General features: G+C 33.5%; 1 protein-coding gene across 2 annotated transcripts; it reads left to right on the top strand.

Moving 5' to 3' along the window:
* Positions 1-4,542: 4,542 nt before the first annotated feature.
* LOC114392924 lies at positions 4,543-14,039 on the top strand. Of its 2 annotated transcripts, none has more exons than XM_028354181.1 (16): positions 4,543-4,637; positions 4,837-7,540; positions 7,639-7,767; positions 7,881-8,069; positions 8,151-8,197; positions 8,291-8,603; positions 9,153-9,261; positions 9,344-9,544; positions 10,236-10,340; positions 10,877-11,073; positions 11,198-11,413; positions 11,493-11,768; positions 11,884-12,031; positions 12,116-12,249; positions 12,705-12,791; positions 12,870-14,039. In XM_028354181.1, exons 2-16 carry the CDS (start codon positions 4,901-4,903, stop codon positions 12,954-12,956), a joined length of 4,878 nt encoding a protein of 1,625 aa, XP_028209982.1. In that variant the 5' UTR covers positions 4,543-4,637; positions 4,837-4,900; the 3' UTR covers positions 12,957-14,039. The 2 variants fall into 2 exon arrangements, with proteins under 2 accessions (XP_028209982.1, XP_028209983.1); XM_028354182.1 differs by lacking the exon at positions 4,543-4,637 and adding an exon at positions 4,644-4,763.
* The last annotated feature ends 1,959 nt before the right edge of the window (positions 14,040-15,998 follow it).

Raw genomic sequence — 15,998 nt, 5'->3', positions numbered from 1 at the left:
TCTGAGTTGCTGAAAAGTAGACTGCTAGTTGGTTAAGTAATAAGTACACATGCTAAGAGTTTATATTAGCTCAGCTCATCTAAATCATTAGTAGTGTTGGTGCTGGTGCATACAAAATTTATAGCCGCTGTTGCAATTTTTTTTAATACAAAAGTTAGAGTAGGACTCGTGCCTGGTGGCATCTGTACTTTGTAGGGGTAGATTTGTTGTTTGTTTGCTGCCATGGCCTGTTTGCAGAAAGTTTGTGAAAACTGGGCCTCTTTCACTTTTGTGATTAGTTTCTTAATTTCTTGATCATGAACTATTTCTAATAAACTTTATTTGCAGACCATGCTACGAGAAAAGCAGATCACTGCACTTTCTAGCAGTGCTAGGAGTTTTCTCATTGGTGGTTCGCGTTGTAATGCAGCAGATGGTAGTTCATGCTCTTGCACAGAGGATGAAACTTGTGTGTCTAGATGACAACATATAAAAAAACATGTTTTACCTGCACAGAAGCCATCCTCCTTAGTATCCAAAGCTACGTCTGAAGTGGATGAAACATTGGTTTCAGCAAACTCAGTAAGTGGGCCAGCTTGTTGCAAGGCTGAGGGTGTTGATAAATCTAGCACTATTCAGCAAATCGGGTCTGCTTCTAGTCCGGCAAGTAAACCAGATTCTGTAACATATGCTTGTGATATTGATGGTGTTCAGGAACATGTTGATCACTTGCCTCCTCTCAATGCTGACCAGTTTTACAGGGCCGGTATTGCAGCTATAAATTTTCTTTCCGATTTAGCTTATTATAAGTTTCCTTTATCAAATGGAATGGACATACTAAGCTACTCCTAAAATTGTATGGTTGATACTGCCAGAACCCCACCCAACATCAGATCTTCAAATGTGAAACAGATTAAGGAGAACTTTACCAGTGTTCATCCCAGACCCTCTGTTTCTACTGATTCGAAGTCTATTAGAAATACTTACACCACCATGGTTGGTATCCTGGGCCGTACTAGAAGGTTTGATGTGATAAGCAAATTGCAAGAACAGATCGTGTCACATACTGTACATTGCTAAAGCTGGATTTATTGATGTTGCCATGTCTATGTACAAAAGAATGCAAGAAGCTGGTCTTTCTACTCACGCTTTTACTTACAGTGTTATAATCAATTGTCTTGGAAAAGCTGGATTTTTTTAAATGTTATCTAAATTATTTTTACTCTTGTATAAAATACTATTTAATGTTTAAAGCGCTTTAAGAACCAAAAGTACTGTATTTTAAAATTAGAGGAATGGAAATAATAAGAAAAATTATATAAGGATCAAATTCAAACATTAGTCTCTTTAAAGACTTAAAACATATTTTGTTCTAAAATTTCACAAATAGTTTAGTTAATATATTTAAATATACTTTTTCTTCTAAATTTTTTTTAACATAGAAAGCGATAGAATAGTAGGAAGATATAAATGTTAATCCCCTTCAGTCAAAAAAATAAATGTTAATCCTCTGTTGCACCACTCGCTCTCTCTAAATTTCTAAATTAAATGGTTTGGAAATTTCTTTCTATATATATATATATATATATATATATATATATATATATATATTTATATACGTTTGAGAATTGATATGCTACTACAGCCATTGTTTTTTAAAATATCAATTTTTAAATTTCTTTATAATTTATTTTATTTTTACCCTTCTTGAATTATTTATTAAATTTCCTTATTAGTTTTTTTACATATGTTAACATTTTTTTTTGTTTCTCTTATTTTTACACGGTTTATTTTAACCACCGTGCTATTTATATTATTCGTTATTATTATTTGAACATTATACTTCAATATATTTTATCTATTACATTAATCAACAAAAGTATGGCGCTTAAGTGTAGGTTAATTTTTTTTTATCAGTAATATAGTTAAGTGTATGATAATTTAGTTTATGTTGGGAACATTTTAATATATGATATAATTAATAGTAAAATGCATAATATGAAGAAAATATAACAATTGAAACAAAAATAAAATAAAATAGTTGATCTATAGATAAAAATTATAAGAGTTTAAAAATAATTAAAACCTAAAAATATAATTACTCCAAAATATATTTGTGAAAAAATAATTTTTTTTTATTAAAATATCATATAACAAATGTTCATATTTATTATTTTATATTTATTAACTACTTCAACAATTAATTTAATTAAACACTTAAAATTAAAATTTGGTTGGACAACATGTGCTTTGTTGAGTTCTGTGTGTAATATTGGTGCTAAATAAATGCCCAAGTGTATCTTGTACGTGTCCTGAAGTTTTACACATGGGTGTGCTATGCTTAGTTGTTTGAGAATGTCTTACGTGTGATGCTAAATGAAGTTATCATGTCTTCGTGGGGAGGCTATATAATTAGTTTTAATTTTTCTTTGGTGATGTTGTAATTTTATGTGTCCTCTTTGAATGCAATTGACCCCGTGTCATTTTGATATTGCACAATTTTTAATGATTTTTATAGTGCAACCTATCCAATTGAGTGCAATCCTATGTAGTTGCTATAATGAATCAATATTATATAACATAATTATCTTTGAATTCTTATTCGTGCAATTTTCTTCTATGCTACTTGCCTTTGTACTAGTATGTATGCAAGGCTAGCTATTTAATAAACCTTATATCTTAATGTATGCTAGTTCATCTCACCCTGCCAAACTGTTTATGTTACCACAAATCTCACTTTTGTTTCTGGCTTATCCTGTAATCAACACTAGATGGAAGATATGATCAGTTTTAAGAGACTCAGTCTAGGGAGCATTTGGATGTTAAATTCAGACGTAGTTAGTTATTATTAACTAAATATTTCTATGTTATATTCTTAAAAAAATTATCCCCGTAAAATAAATACCTCCATCACGAAGAAAAAACAAAAAAAATATTAATAAGTTTATAATTTCCATTCACAACACTCACAGCTCACTCAAAATCTTATTAAAAGGAGAATTGAGTTGAGTTTCATTGGAATAAACAATTTGTTGGTATTCTAATTCTAATATATGTAATATAGATATTTTTTAATATTAATTAAAGGAAAAAAGTAAAAATAAATCATATTATAAAATTGATTTTTCACTCTTAAACATGCATTCTTTATTATTCTTATAACATGCTACTTTATCATTATTTATTCTTAACTTTTTTAAGAAAATCTCAAAACTATTAATTACATTCAAAATTTTCCTTGATGTTATTTTTTCTCAAAGATAAAAAATCTCTTAAATTAATTATTTTCCACTATGAATCTCTACATTAAAAGCGTCCAAAATGAGAAAAACACACGATTCTCTCTCTCTCTCTCTATATATATATAAGAACTATTCTTAAACTAGGGTATTTGTAGATTTTTTTATTATAATGAGAACGTTTTAAAGAATTTTTCTTGAACTCTTATCTATTTCAGCTTTTCATTTTAATCTTTATTTCTAAATTAGGTTTCAATAATTTGGTTTAAAAATATCAATAGTTAAAAATAATTTTTATTATGAATATAAACTATAATTTATATATATTTAAAATATCTATTTATTGTAATTTTTGTATTTAAAATATTTTTTATTATAAATTTTAATTATTTAAAATAAATATCCATCTCGTATTTTGTTTTTGCTGAATGATATTTATCTTGCTTTTTGCACAAACTAAAATAATATTTAGTGCAGCAAAAAAAAACTATTTATTCAATAAGATAAGATAACGTTTAGATATCATATCATTTTCAAGAAAATGACTAAATTCATCATACATAATAATATAACAGGTATTATAAAACTGGTGATATATATTTTCGGGTTTATGTACGTTTCTAATTCCTTAAAAAACATTTTTTTATTTCAATTCTTCTATTTTTTCTATTTAATATCTTATTTTATCAAAATGAAAATACATATTTGTTTTTAACCCCGATTGCCAGATGAGTTTGGTTGAAAGATCACGTGATAAATAATCATGATATAACCCGATTATGTCACGTCATTCCTTAATATAACTAATTTACTAACAATTTAAAAAAATATGCATTCATATAAATTAAGGCCAAATAATCTTTTTTATCAGAATTAAAATACTAGGGCTTGAATATTTTTCATTAATCTGTACGTTGTTTTATTTAAATATATCTAAATTTGTTATTCAAATAACACTAAGATAATCACTTGAGTATATTTAAATAAATGAAGATCCATTAAAAGAGTTTAACTCTTGATGAGAATGTGTGAGTACTGAGGAGAGCGGATAAAAAAAATATTAAAAATTAAAATAAACTTTTTTTAAAATAAATAATTATTTTAAGCAAAATAAATAAAATAAAGAACTAAAGTGATTTTTTTTTAAAAATAAATCATCAAAGTGAAAAAAGATAAAAAAAATTAAAAGAATTATTTAGTCTAAATAATTTTATAAGAAAAAGATATTTAGATTTGTTTCTCTAAAAGAAATGAATTATTTAAGTAATTGACATTAACATTAACATAGAATAAAAATAAAAATAGAAATGAAAAGTGTTGTGGGGGTTAATGTGATTGATTAGGCCGCATATTAGCGATAAATTTATCACTAGTATCTCTCGCTCTCCGTTTCCATCAAACCCCACCCCTCTTGTGTGGGTATGTGCTCAGTGCTCTTTCTTCTCTTAACTCTCTTCTTCTTCTTCCCCTAACCCTTTCACCGTCGATCGTTCTCCGTAACCGTTTTCGCCAACCACTTACTCGCTTTGCTCCTACATTTATTAGGTCAGGTCGCTCTTTTTTTCTTCTTTTTTTGCATCGCTTATATGTATGTGTATTTTTTTTTTTTTTCACACAGGCACGTTTGCGGATTCTCGCACGTGTTTTTATGCACGCGAATCGGATTTGCATGAACTCAATCCATGGGGCACAAAAAGCGAAACCCTGCGCCGCGCTCGAAACAATCCCCCCCGGCCGCCGCCAACGGTGGTAGTGCTACCTCGCCGGACGCCGACAGCGCGTTCAATAATGTTTCCGATCACAACCCTAGGAAGATCGAATTGGCCTCGCCCCAATCCGAGGGTTCCGATTACTCCACAGTCAAGCTCGAATGCGAGCGCGCACTCACCACGCTCCGCCGCGGGAACCACACCAAGGCAATGAAGCAGTTGAAGGAGATTTGCGCCAGGGAAGAGGGCTCTCCCCACGCCGCGTTCGTCAACCGAGTCCACAGCCTAATGTGCTTCAAGACGGCCACGGTCATCACCGACCCTAGCTCGAAGCAGCGGCATTTGAGGAACGCGCTCGAGTCGGCGCGCCGCGCGGTGGAGCTCATGCCGAATTCCGTCGAGTACGCGCATTTCCGTGCCACGGTGATGTTGGAGGCCGCGAGTGAAGGGAAGGATTATGAGGAGGTGGTGCATGAGTGTGAGAGGGGGCTTGCCATTGAGAACCCTAGCGATCCTGCTAAGGAGACATTGCAGGATGAGAGCGAGCATAAAGCATTATCTCTTGAGGAACGGATTGGGCACGTGCAGAATGAGTTGAGGCAGCTTATTCAGAAGTCAAATATAGCTTCATTGTCGTCTTGGATGAAGAATTTGAGCAATGGGGAGGAGAGGTTTCGGTTGATTCCGATAAGGAGGACACCGGAGGATCCTATGGAGGTGAGGCTGGTTCAAACTAGGAGGCCTAATGAGATCAAGAAGGTGACCAAGACACCCGAGGAGAGGAGAAAGGAAATTGAAGTTCGAGTGGCTGCTGCTAGGCTGATACAGAAGAATTCAGAGTCGCCACAATTGCCGAATGAGGGAGATAGGGATGACAGGCCGTTGGATTCATCTGTAGGGTCTGGTCAGAGGATTGGCGATAGGAGGAGGCATGTAAATGCGAGGAAGAGTGGCTTTTCAGCTGAGAGGATGAAGTGGGTGCACTCGTATTGGAATTCGGTTAGTATGGATCTGAAGAAGGACTTTCTTAGGGTTAAAATTTATGATCTTAAGTCGCACTATGGGTCTTCAAAGGATACTTTGCCGAACGATATCTTGTCGGAAGCTTTGTTTTATGCTGAGGCCAATAAAACATGGAAATTCTGGCGTTGCTGCAACTGTGAAGAGAAACATTCCAACCCGGATTCTCACAGGCATCATGTTGTGCAGGAACACATGGGGAGTCTTTCACCACAAATGCAGAGACTTCTGCCCCAAAATGTTGATAGTGAATGGATTGAAATGATTCTTAATTGTTCTTGGAATCCTCTGGATGTCCTAGCTGCAGTTAGAATGCTTGATAATAAAGCAAAGTTGAAAAGTTCACCACTTCCTGAGGATTTGTACTTGGATCATCATGCTCTGGACTATAATGATTGTTTTAAAGATGCAAGCAGCTCTTACATTGAGAAGGAAAGTTCAGGGGACAGTCGTCGTAATTGTTCGGTAGAATGCAACAACCATTGTAAAATTGAAAATGATGTGAGAGAAGGTGTTGAAGACCAACTATCTATGGCTAATCCCATTATTGACTGTTGGCCGGTGTCTGATGACCCTGAGCGTGCAAAACTTCTGGGGAAAATTCATGCCATTTTTGAGACTCTTATTAGGCACAAATGTCTTGCTGCTAGTCATCTTAATAAGGTCATACAGTTTACTATGGGTGAGATACAGGGTCTTGCTGCTGGTTCTCAACTTCTAAATCATGGCGTGGACCAAACACCAATGTGCATATGCTTTCTAGGAGCTACACAGCTTAAGACAATTTTCCAATTTCTGCAGGAAATATCTCATGCCTGTGGGTTGGCCAGAAATGCTGATAAAGGTGGTAGTCCCACAAATGATTTGCTCAATATCAGTCAAGGTCCCGAGATTAAAGACAAGATTGTACTTGATGGAGATGCATCATGCCTCCTACTGGATGAGTATTTACTGCAAACACAAGTCACTGCTGGTACAGTTCAGGGGGCTATCTTGGATGATGTGACCACCCCAAGCTCTCCTGATGGAATTTCATGCTATAACGATGCTTTGCTATCCTGGATATTTTCATGTTCACCTATTGGGGATCAGTTGACATCATGGCTGCGGACCAGAGAAGATAAACTAAATAAAGGAAAGGAAATTGTCCAGTTGCTTGAGAAGGAGTTTTATCATCTACAGGGCCTATGTGAGAAGAAGGGTGAGCGAATAGCTTATGAGGAAGCTCTGCAAACAGTGGAGGATCTTTGTCTTGAAGAAGGTAAGAAGAGGGAAACTGTTGGTGAATTTGTCCAGCGAAGCTATGAATCTGTCTTAAGAAAGCGAAGAGAAGAGCTCATTGAGAGTGAGAATGATATGATGTATGTCAGCAATAAGTTTGAGTTGGATGCTATATCAAATGTTTTGCAAGAAGCAGAAGCAAGAAATGTTAATCAATTCGGCTATGATGAAACTTATGCTGGTGTGACTTCTCAGTTATGTGACTTGGAATCTGGTGAAGAAGATGAATGGAGAATGAAAGATTACTTGCATCAAATGGATGGTTGTATTGAAAATGCTATTCAGAAACTGAAAGAGCATTTATCTATAGAGGTCAGTTTGTTGATTTGTTTTATATGTCTACAAAGAAAACAAACAACAAGGATGTCCTTCTGCCTTTATGTTCTAACCTTCTTTTTTTCACTGTGTAGCTTAGCAAAATTGATGCCCGAATAATAAGAAGTGTTACAGAGATGCAGCAACTGGAATTCAAGCTTGGGCCTATTTCTGCTAATGATTATCGAGCAATATTAGTGCCTCTAGTGAAGTTGTACCTAAGGGTTTGTATTCAAACTCCTGAAACACGTTGTTGCTTGACCTTTCACTTAACTGAGTGTTCCTTTTTTTTTTATATGTATATATATATATGTATATATATATATATATAATTTAGGCTCTTTTGGAAGATTTGGCTGAGAAGGATGCGAGAGAGAAGTCTGATGCTGTAAGTGAAGCACTTTTGGCTGAACTTGCTCTTGATTCCAAGAAGGCTGTTAAGGGGGGAAGTGAGAGTGCAAGACATGTCGAGAAAACAAAAGATAAGAAGAAGAATAAAGATCACAGAAAAGCAAGAGATTTTAAGGTGTTCATCATGCTTCTGGAATTTGTTCATATATATGGGTCATTGTCTATGACAGCTGACTAAAGTTTCTTTCTCTTGCAGGTCACAAGTGGTCATGCACACTTCTCACTAGGATCAACAACTCCTGAGTCAGTATATGTTTTATTTTTTTCTTCATGATTTTTATTTTTTATTTTTCTGTCACTCTTCTTAAAAATGTTTTTGATGTGCTTCTGTTACAGTTCCAATCTAGTTGCACCTGAAAGTGACTTCCCAGATAATGAGGTTGTTTCTATGAATGATGATGACTTGGAACAACTTGAAGAGGAATTTAGACGTAAGATTGAGTTAGAAGAGGAGGAGAAAAAGCTTGAAGAAACTTTGGAATTTCAACGAAGGATAGAAAATGAAGCCAAACAGAAGCAACTTGCAGAGCAACAAAAAAAATCATCTGGGTTATACTTGGAAGGAGTGGTAGACAAACTTCAAGATTCTGAAACAAAGGTGGATGCTTATCCACCAGATGCACATGAACATGTTGGAGTACCTGTGCAGGTATGAATCTATTTTTTGAATCTCTTGGGAATCATGATTCCTAAGAATGACTAAATTTGTTTGGTTGGTCTTAAATATTCTCGTATAAGTTCCTGGAAATAAAAGAGTAACATAGTATTTTTACCACAAAATTATTTACCACATAAATGATTTAATAAGAGTAACGTGATATTTTTACAGCAGTAATACTTATTCTTTAACTTGGAAAAGTTAGGTTCCCACCTCCCCCATGGAATATTTTTGTGGGAAACGTAGCAAAAAATATTCTCGGGAAACATTGTTTCTTGGGAATGTTATTTTTAAAAAACAAACCAAACATGAAAAACATACATTCTCAACTTAAGATTTCCATGAAACTAAAAATTTCCTTTGTACCAAACTCCCCCTTAGGGAGACAGAATTTCTGGTCACTAGTCTGAGTTACTGTTGCATGGTTAGTGGAAAGTAAAATACTACTGCAAGTGTACTAATACTTTATAAATAAGAATTAGGTATTAAAGGAAATATACCTCTGAACTTGTACATTTTTGAACCTTTACGATTTTGCAGGACCAACTGGTAAAGGAGAATGGATCCCAAAGTAGTCTGGATGGTGTGCTTACACCCACAGCAAATGGTTCCCTTGATAATTATTCGCATCAGTCAAATAGTAAACAATGTTGGTGGTTTGAGTGTCTCAAATGTGGTGTTTGTTTTTATTTGCTTGAGGTTCTTCAAATTTATTTACTTCATTTTTGCAGCAAGTTTGCCTAATGGAGTTGTTCCAGAGAACGGTCTAGATCGCCGTGCAGGAAAAAAACATAAACGGAAAAATTCTTCCAGACAAGTTGATGGAAAGTTTGAATTTATCTCATCAGCAAAAGACAACATTGAGGATACACATACTGATTATCACCCGAGAGAGCAATTCAAATTTGATAACAATCAAGATGTTAATAATGGTTAGTTTAACTTTGCCTAAATACTCTTTTGATGTAATGCTGGTGCTTAATTATCTAACTAGTTTTATTTATCTGATTTGACTCCCAATTCTTTTCAAAAGTAGCATTAACTCAGAATTAACTACTGGCTGCTAGTTTGTAGTACTGCATAGCTTGGCTTACGAAAGTGTTTATGGGTGCACAAAATTTGAAGAAGCTGTGGGAAAGACTCTTTTGATGTAATGCTGGTGCATAATTATATAATTAGTTTTATTTATCTGATTTGACTCCCAATTCTTTTCAAAAGTAGTATTAACTCAGAATTAACTACTGGCTGCTAGTTTGTGGTACTGCATAGCTTGGCTTACAAAAGTGTTTATGGGTGCATAAAATTTGAAGAAGCTGTGGGAAAGACTTTCTTCCTTCTCATAATAAAAAGTTTCTTGTTAAAATGTACATCTGCAGTATAATATTAAATTAGATGCAAAATAAGATTTCATAGTGTTTGAAAACTCATTAGTGTCACTGTTGCTTTCTTTTCCTGGGAGGATTATATCAGTATGTTAGTTGAAATTGTTTGTTCATGCAGATATCTTATTTCAGTTGGTGAGCCTAGTTTAAGTAATTTATAATGTTTTTAAAAATACTAATAATAAAAGCATCTTTTGAGTATGAAAATTAATTAAGTTGATGTTGCTGGTATGTGCATCAGTGTGGCAAAATAATGGATCAAAGGTGATGGGAGAGTTGCAAGTAGAAGATGCAGAGGAGGAAAGATTCCAAGCTGATCTTAAAATGGCTGTACGCCAAAGCCTGGGTATAATTTTTTCATTCCATGCATACGTAGTTATTTTTATCTTTTACATCTAAGATGTATTTTCTTATACTTAGTAACTTATAACACATCTCTTTTATAACACATCTCTTTCTTGATGCAAAATCTGCCTCACCGTAAATGGCTCAAGAAATGAAATGAGCTTGAATGCTCATTTCTCTGAAAGTCTTCCCTTTTCCTATTCTGATCTTTTGGCATGTTGTTTTCTGTACTAGCCTCCACAGGATTAATTATATACATGTGATTTACAATCTCAAAGATTATATAACTAGGAAGTTATGAAAACATGTCAAATCCTTAATATTTATAGAAGAATAGAAGATATTTCCCCTCAAAAAAATAAACCTTCCTACACATACGTAATTTGTACTTGGCTTACAAGCAAAACTGGACATAGACTATTAGTTGAATCCTGAGAGTAATGCTTATGTTTCCTACTCTAAAAAGTAATTCTGGGTTCATCTTGAAGAATTATGGAACTATGACAATTCTCTAACTTTAAAAGATATTCTTATCAGACACATATCAAGCTCGTGGAAATTCACATTCTGTTTCCAGTTTAAGAATGTCACAGAGAGCTTCTTCACAGGAGGATAGTGTGGATTGCCTGCCTGTGGAGGACTCAACTGATAATGTGAATGGGGCTACATTGCTTGGTACTGGACTGAAGAATGAAGTGGGTGAATATAATTGTTTTCTCAATGTTATTATACAGGTAGGTCTTTTGGAATTTTTCCACTTAATTATAATATTGGCTGTTGCATTATTATTATTATTATTATTATTTTGTATTATTTTCCATAGCCTAAAACAATTTTTTGTCTCTGTACGAGCTCCAGTCATTGTGGCATTTAAGACGCTTCCGGGAGGAATTTCTTGGTAGATCAAGATCAGAGCATGATCATGTGGGTAATCCTTGCGTTGTCTGTGCATTGTATGAAATCTTTACTGCATTGGACACTGCATCAAAGGATTCAAGGAGAGAAGCAGTTGCACCTACATCCCTACGGATAGCTCTAAGCAACCTGTATCCTCACAGTAATTTCTTCCAGGAGGTAACTTCATTGACAGACAGACAAAGAATGGAGATATTTCTTATGTGGACGATTTGATTAATAGACTGACTTTTGACAGGCTCAGATGAATGATGCTTCTGAGGTGCTGGCAGTGATATTTGACTGCCTTCATCAGTCATTTACTCGTGGTTCAAGTGTTTCTGATGCAGAATCAGCTGAAAGCAACTGCACGGGATCTTGGGATTGTGCAAATGGGAGTTGTATAGCACATTCACTTTTTGGAATGAACATTTTTGAACAAATGAACTGCTATCACTGTGGTCTTGAATCCAGACATTTGAAATATACTTCCTTCTTTCACAATATAAATGCCAGTGCCCTCCGGACAATGAAGGTATTCTTTTAAACATTTGACAATTCATATTGCTTCTGATTTTCTGCTGCTGGAAGCATGGGCAAACTATTATGCTTGTTAAGTACCTTAGCTGGATCCCTTCTTCACTTGCTAGGATATGTTTGCTGAAAGTTCCTTCGATAAGCTTTTGAATCTTGTGGAGATGAACCATCAGTTGGCTTGTGATCTAGAAGCTGGTGGCTGTGGCAAGCTCAACCACATCCATCACTTACTTTCAACTCCACCCCATGTTTTTATGACAGGTACCTCATTTGTTGCTTTTGGAATGTTGTTGACTTTTTTATATATGGTTTTGCTACTCTCTCTTACATGCATGTTATTTACAGTCCTAGGTTGGCAAAATACATGTGAGAGTGCCAATGATATAACAGAGACTCTGGCAGCCCTGAGCACCAATATAGATATCAGTGTCCTTTATCCTGGTTTAGATCCTAAATGCATCCATAACTTGGTGTCAGTGGTATGTATTTTATTGTTAATATGTAAGGAATGTTTATATTTAGTTCGACTACTTATTTTATTGTTAATATGTATTTTATTGTTAATATGTAAGGAACTTAGTGATGAATTTGGCTTTATTACAGAAGGTACACACTACTATATAAACATTTTCCCAGTGTTTTTTTTTTTTTTTTAAATATTGCTTTTCTTATTGAGGTCCTGAAAGGACTGCCCTGGACAGTGAAAAGGCTCATTTATATACACGAGCTGTTTATCTTTCCATAAAATGAAGGAAAAAATCTAAATGAAAACTGCAGATAAATAATATACTTTTACAAACCCGGCATTCTTCCATTTTTTATCAGATGGTTGAGCAACATTTTTACTATTGATTATTGAGTGGAAAAAAGTAGTTATATCACATGCCACAATTGTCTGCATCGTATATGTGCTAATGTGTTGTTTAACCTTTAGGTTTGCTACTACGGCCAGCATTATCATTGCTTTGCTTATAGCCATGACCATGAACAGTGGATTATGTATGATGACAAGACTGTCAAGGTGAGTTGAATCTATGAACAGATGGGAATTATTTTTTTGTCGTTCTTGCTGTGTTAAAAAAATTTCTTCAATGACCAGGTAATTGGTGGATGGGCGGATGTTCTTACAATGTGTGAAAGAGGGCATCTACAACCTCAGGTTCTTTTCTTTGAAGCTGTAAACTAGATTTTTGGTGGAACTGATAACATCATTTGCTGGACTGAAGAATGTTGACTTTTGGGTTTCAATTGGTTTCTGGAGTGGCCTTGTTTATGCAGATGCATTGCATAACACAAAAGTGGTTCGGGCAAATAAAATTGCAAGTTGCATTGCATAACACAAAACTAGTTTTGGCTTACATACCTCTGTGTTGGGATGTATAGCATTTTAAAATTTACGATACAATTCAGGATTTTAATAGGAGCAGGTTCTGGCGAGGGATAATGATGACAAATGCATTTAGTGTAACAGGATGACTTAGAAGAGCCGAGAGTGTTTGGTACCGAGCATCACTGAACACAATTGGTTCGTTTTGAGAATATCGGATTCATTCCTTGTATCCTACCAATAAGCAGGTTTTGGTATTTTGCTAGATGAACCACAATTTGTGGAGGTTGACCAGCAATGTACGAGAAGATCTTGGGCTGTTTTATGATGGAAATAATTGCCCATTATTGTCGGGAATATATATATAGCATTTGTACGAGGGGAGTTTATTCACCAGTTGTCGAAGAAATTTCCTTCCCACCCCCTTCCCCCAAAACAAAAAAGGGATCTGTATAGTTCTTATACAATTAGATTTGTCAAAATGTCAGCTTCTTGTCACTTCGGCTGTAAAAGGAGGGTCGTTTACTGATCTACTGGACTACTATTCTCCCTTCCAAGAAACCTGTGTTGGAACGTGCTTCATGACAGATTTTGTGCAACTGTAAATTGAGGGCTTCCATCCTTTGGATCCACAACACTACTCTATTCTTGTTTTCTTCCATTTGGGTGTGTGGTGTTGGATGGGGATCCGTAAGTTGAGTATGATTGAAGGTAATGAACTAATGATATCAATTGTTATAGTTGGAGAGGTTAACTGTAGCTTTGAGTGTGGAAAAAGCTGAAAGGTTTTGGCACAATTTTGCCATATTCTAGCGTCAAGTGAGATGGATTATTATACTTCATTATTCTATATACATTAGTGCAAAATATTGTGCAATTTAACATCTAAATTTGCACTCGGGTTCCCCTAATTGTGTTAATGTTAATATTTTTTAGGTTAAATACATTTTTATCCATGCAATTTAGTGTTTTTTTTTGTTCCTGTAATTTTTTTTTTCGTTTTAGTTTTTAAAAATATGATTGTTTTGTTTTTCATCCTTAAAATATTTTAAATAATATTTTTTGTGTTTAATTTACTTTTTTACTATTTAAAGCACTATCTAAAGCACTTTAAGGATGAAAAATAAAATAAAAATATTTTACAAGATCTAAAAAAATATATATTCATAGAGAAAAATGAAAAAAATGTTAAATTGTAAAGAAAAAAAATGTATTTAAGTCTTTTTAATACTTAGAGCAAATATATTACGATAAATAATGTTGTGTAAAGACATTTTTTTTTAGAGATAATTGGTGTCTGACTCATGTAACATAAGTCAAATGGTTAGTTTAGGTGTTTTTGTTAAGACATGTTTCAAGAATTTCTCATGAATAGAATGATAAGAATTGTAACATAAGTCAAATGGTTAATTTAGGTGTTTGACTCTTTGTTTCTATTTATGACTCTTGAATCTTGACTTTTCATCCAGAAGTTGAGATGTGAAGAGTCGCATTTACTTATACTTGCAATTTTTTTATGAAGAGACATAATTTCATGAAAGAATGTGACCCTCCATTAATTTTAAAAATCTCTCACGAGATTATGAAAAAGATTAAATGATCACTTAAATTATTCATTGTGAATATACATCGTGCAATTTCATATTGTAAACGTTATTTTATTTGATCAAGAGCTTAAAGTAATGAAGATAACTTAAAGTAATGAAGACAACTTATTTATATTGTGATTATATACATCGTGCAATTTCATATTATATTTTCATATTATATTCTTATAAGTTTTTTTCTAATTTATTTCAATATACTTTTAAGATAAAACTTATAAATAAGTTTTTTCTTATAAAAAATCAATATTAATTATTAATTTGTTAGTGAAAATGACTTGAATTTATAATTTTTTTTCCATCATCAAGTTAATTTTATATCTCTTTATCAATAAGTTCTTATTTTATAAGAATTTCTTAAACAAGTAGATCAACTATCTTTTTTATGAATGCAGTACTTAAACTATTTATTGAAATGCATCCTAATTTAATAAATAACTATAATGTAAAATTATTTAAATAAGTTAAAATGGAAGAAGTGCCAGGGAGATATCTAGTTCAAATCTTTTCCATAAATAAAAAAATTAACAATTTAATAATTAACATTGGTCTTTTAAAAAAAAAGTTAAAATGTTTTTATAAAAAAATTGCAGTAAAAAATGATTGCATAGATTTAACTATCTCTTTAATTTTTAGCTCAAATATTTAATTAGATTTTTTTGAAAGAAAATATTTAATCAGATAAATACATATAAATTTTTATCCAGAACCTACTAAGTTGAAAATAGAATGATATCAGGTGCGCCTTCTAGCATGCACAAGCTAGATAGATCCTGTACCGTGTGAAAGTATTCAGAACCGTAGGATATTGCAGTTACAATATGGATGATTGATATTCTCTGTAGGATCACGTGTATTCTATGATAATAACCACATGGAATCACGTTTGTACGGATATACATATATTAGGAAATTTGTTAGTAAATCCAGGTGTATTTTTAGCAATATCAAATTGAACTCAATAACAGAAACAATGGGAGCTTAAGCACATCACGCTTCGCACTCTGCATTCAACCTAATCATACAATTCAAATGCACAACAACATATGTGAATACATTTTGCAAACATAAAATTAAGCCAAAATATAACTTTTCATCTCAAAACGAACGCTAACCAAATGCAACCTAGACATCTAAAGAATCAGGAAAATGAAACATTTACTCAAATGTCACCGACACAAGACAACGCCGACAAGAATGGAAGTGCATGTTAGAATCCCGTAAATTCAAAAGAAAGAAAAAAAACTGATGGATAAAGACTTTTATTATCAACGGTTTCTCTAAACACATGATTCCA

Source organism: Glycine soja, chromosome 17 (genome assembly GCF_004193775.1).
Source record: "Glycine soja cultivar W05 chromosome 17, ASM419377v2, whole genome shotgun sequence".
In the NCBI taxonomy this organism is placed as follows: domain Eukaryota; kingdom Viridiplantae; phylum Streptophyta; class Magnoliopsida; order Fabales; family Fabaceae; genus Glycine; species Glycine soja.
The sequence above is the reverse complement of the archived record's forward strand: the minus strand, read 5'-3'. Positions and strand labels throughout refer to the sequence as shown.

Excerpts from the sequence above, each read along its gene's own strand:
- LOC114392924 (XM_028354181.1), top strand. The coding sequence starts at position 4,901 with ATGGGGCACAAAAAGCGAAACCCTGCGCCGCGCTCGAAACAATCCCCC. Across the intron at positions 8,198-8,290 it reads CTAGGATCAACAACTCCTGA|TTCCAATCTAGTTGCACCTG; the intron begins GTCAGTATATGT and ends CTTCTGTTACAG. Across the intron at positions 11,769-11,883 it reads GTGCCCTCCGGACAATGAAG|GATATGTTTGCTGAAAGTTC; the intron begins GTATTCTTTTAA and ends TTCACTTGCTAG.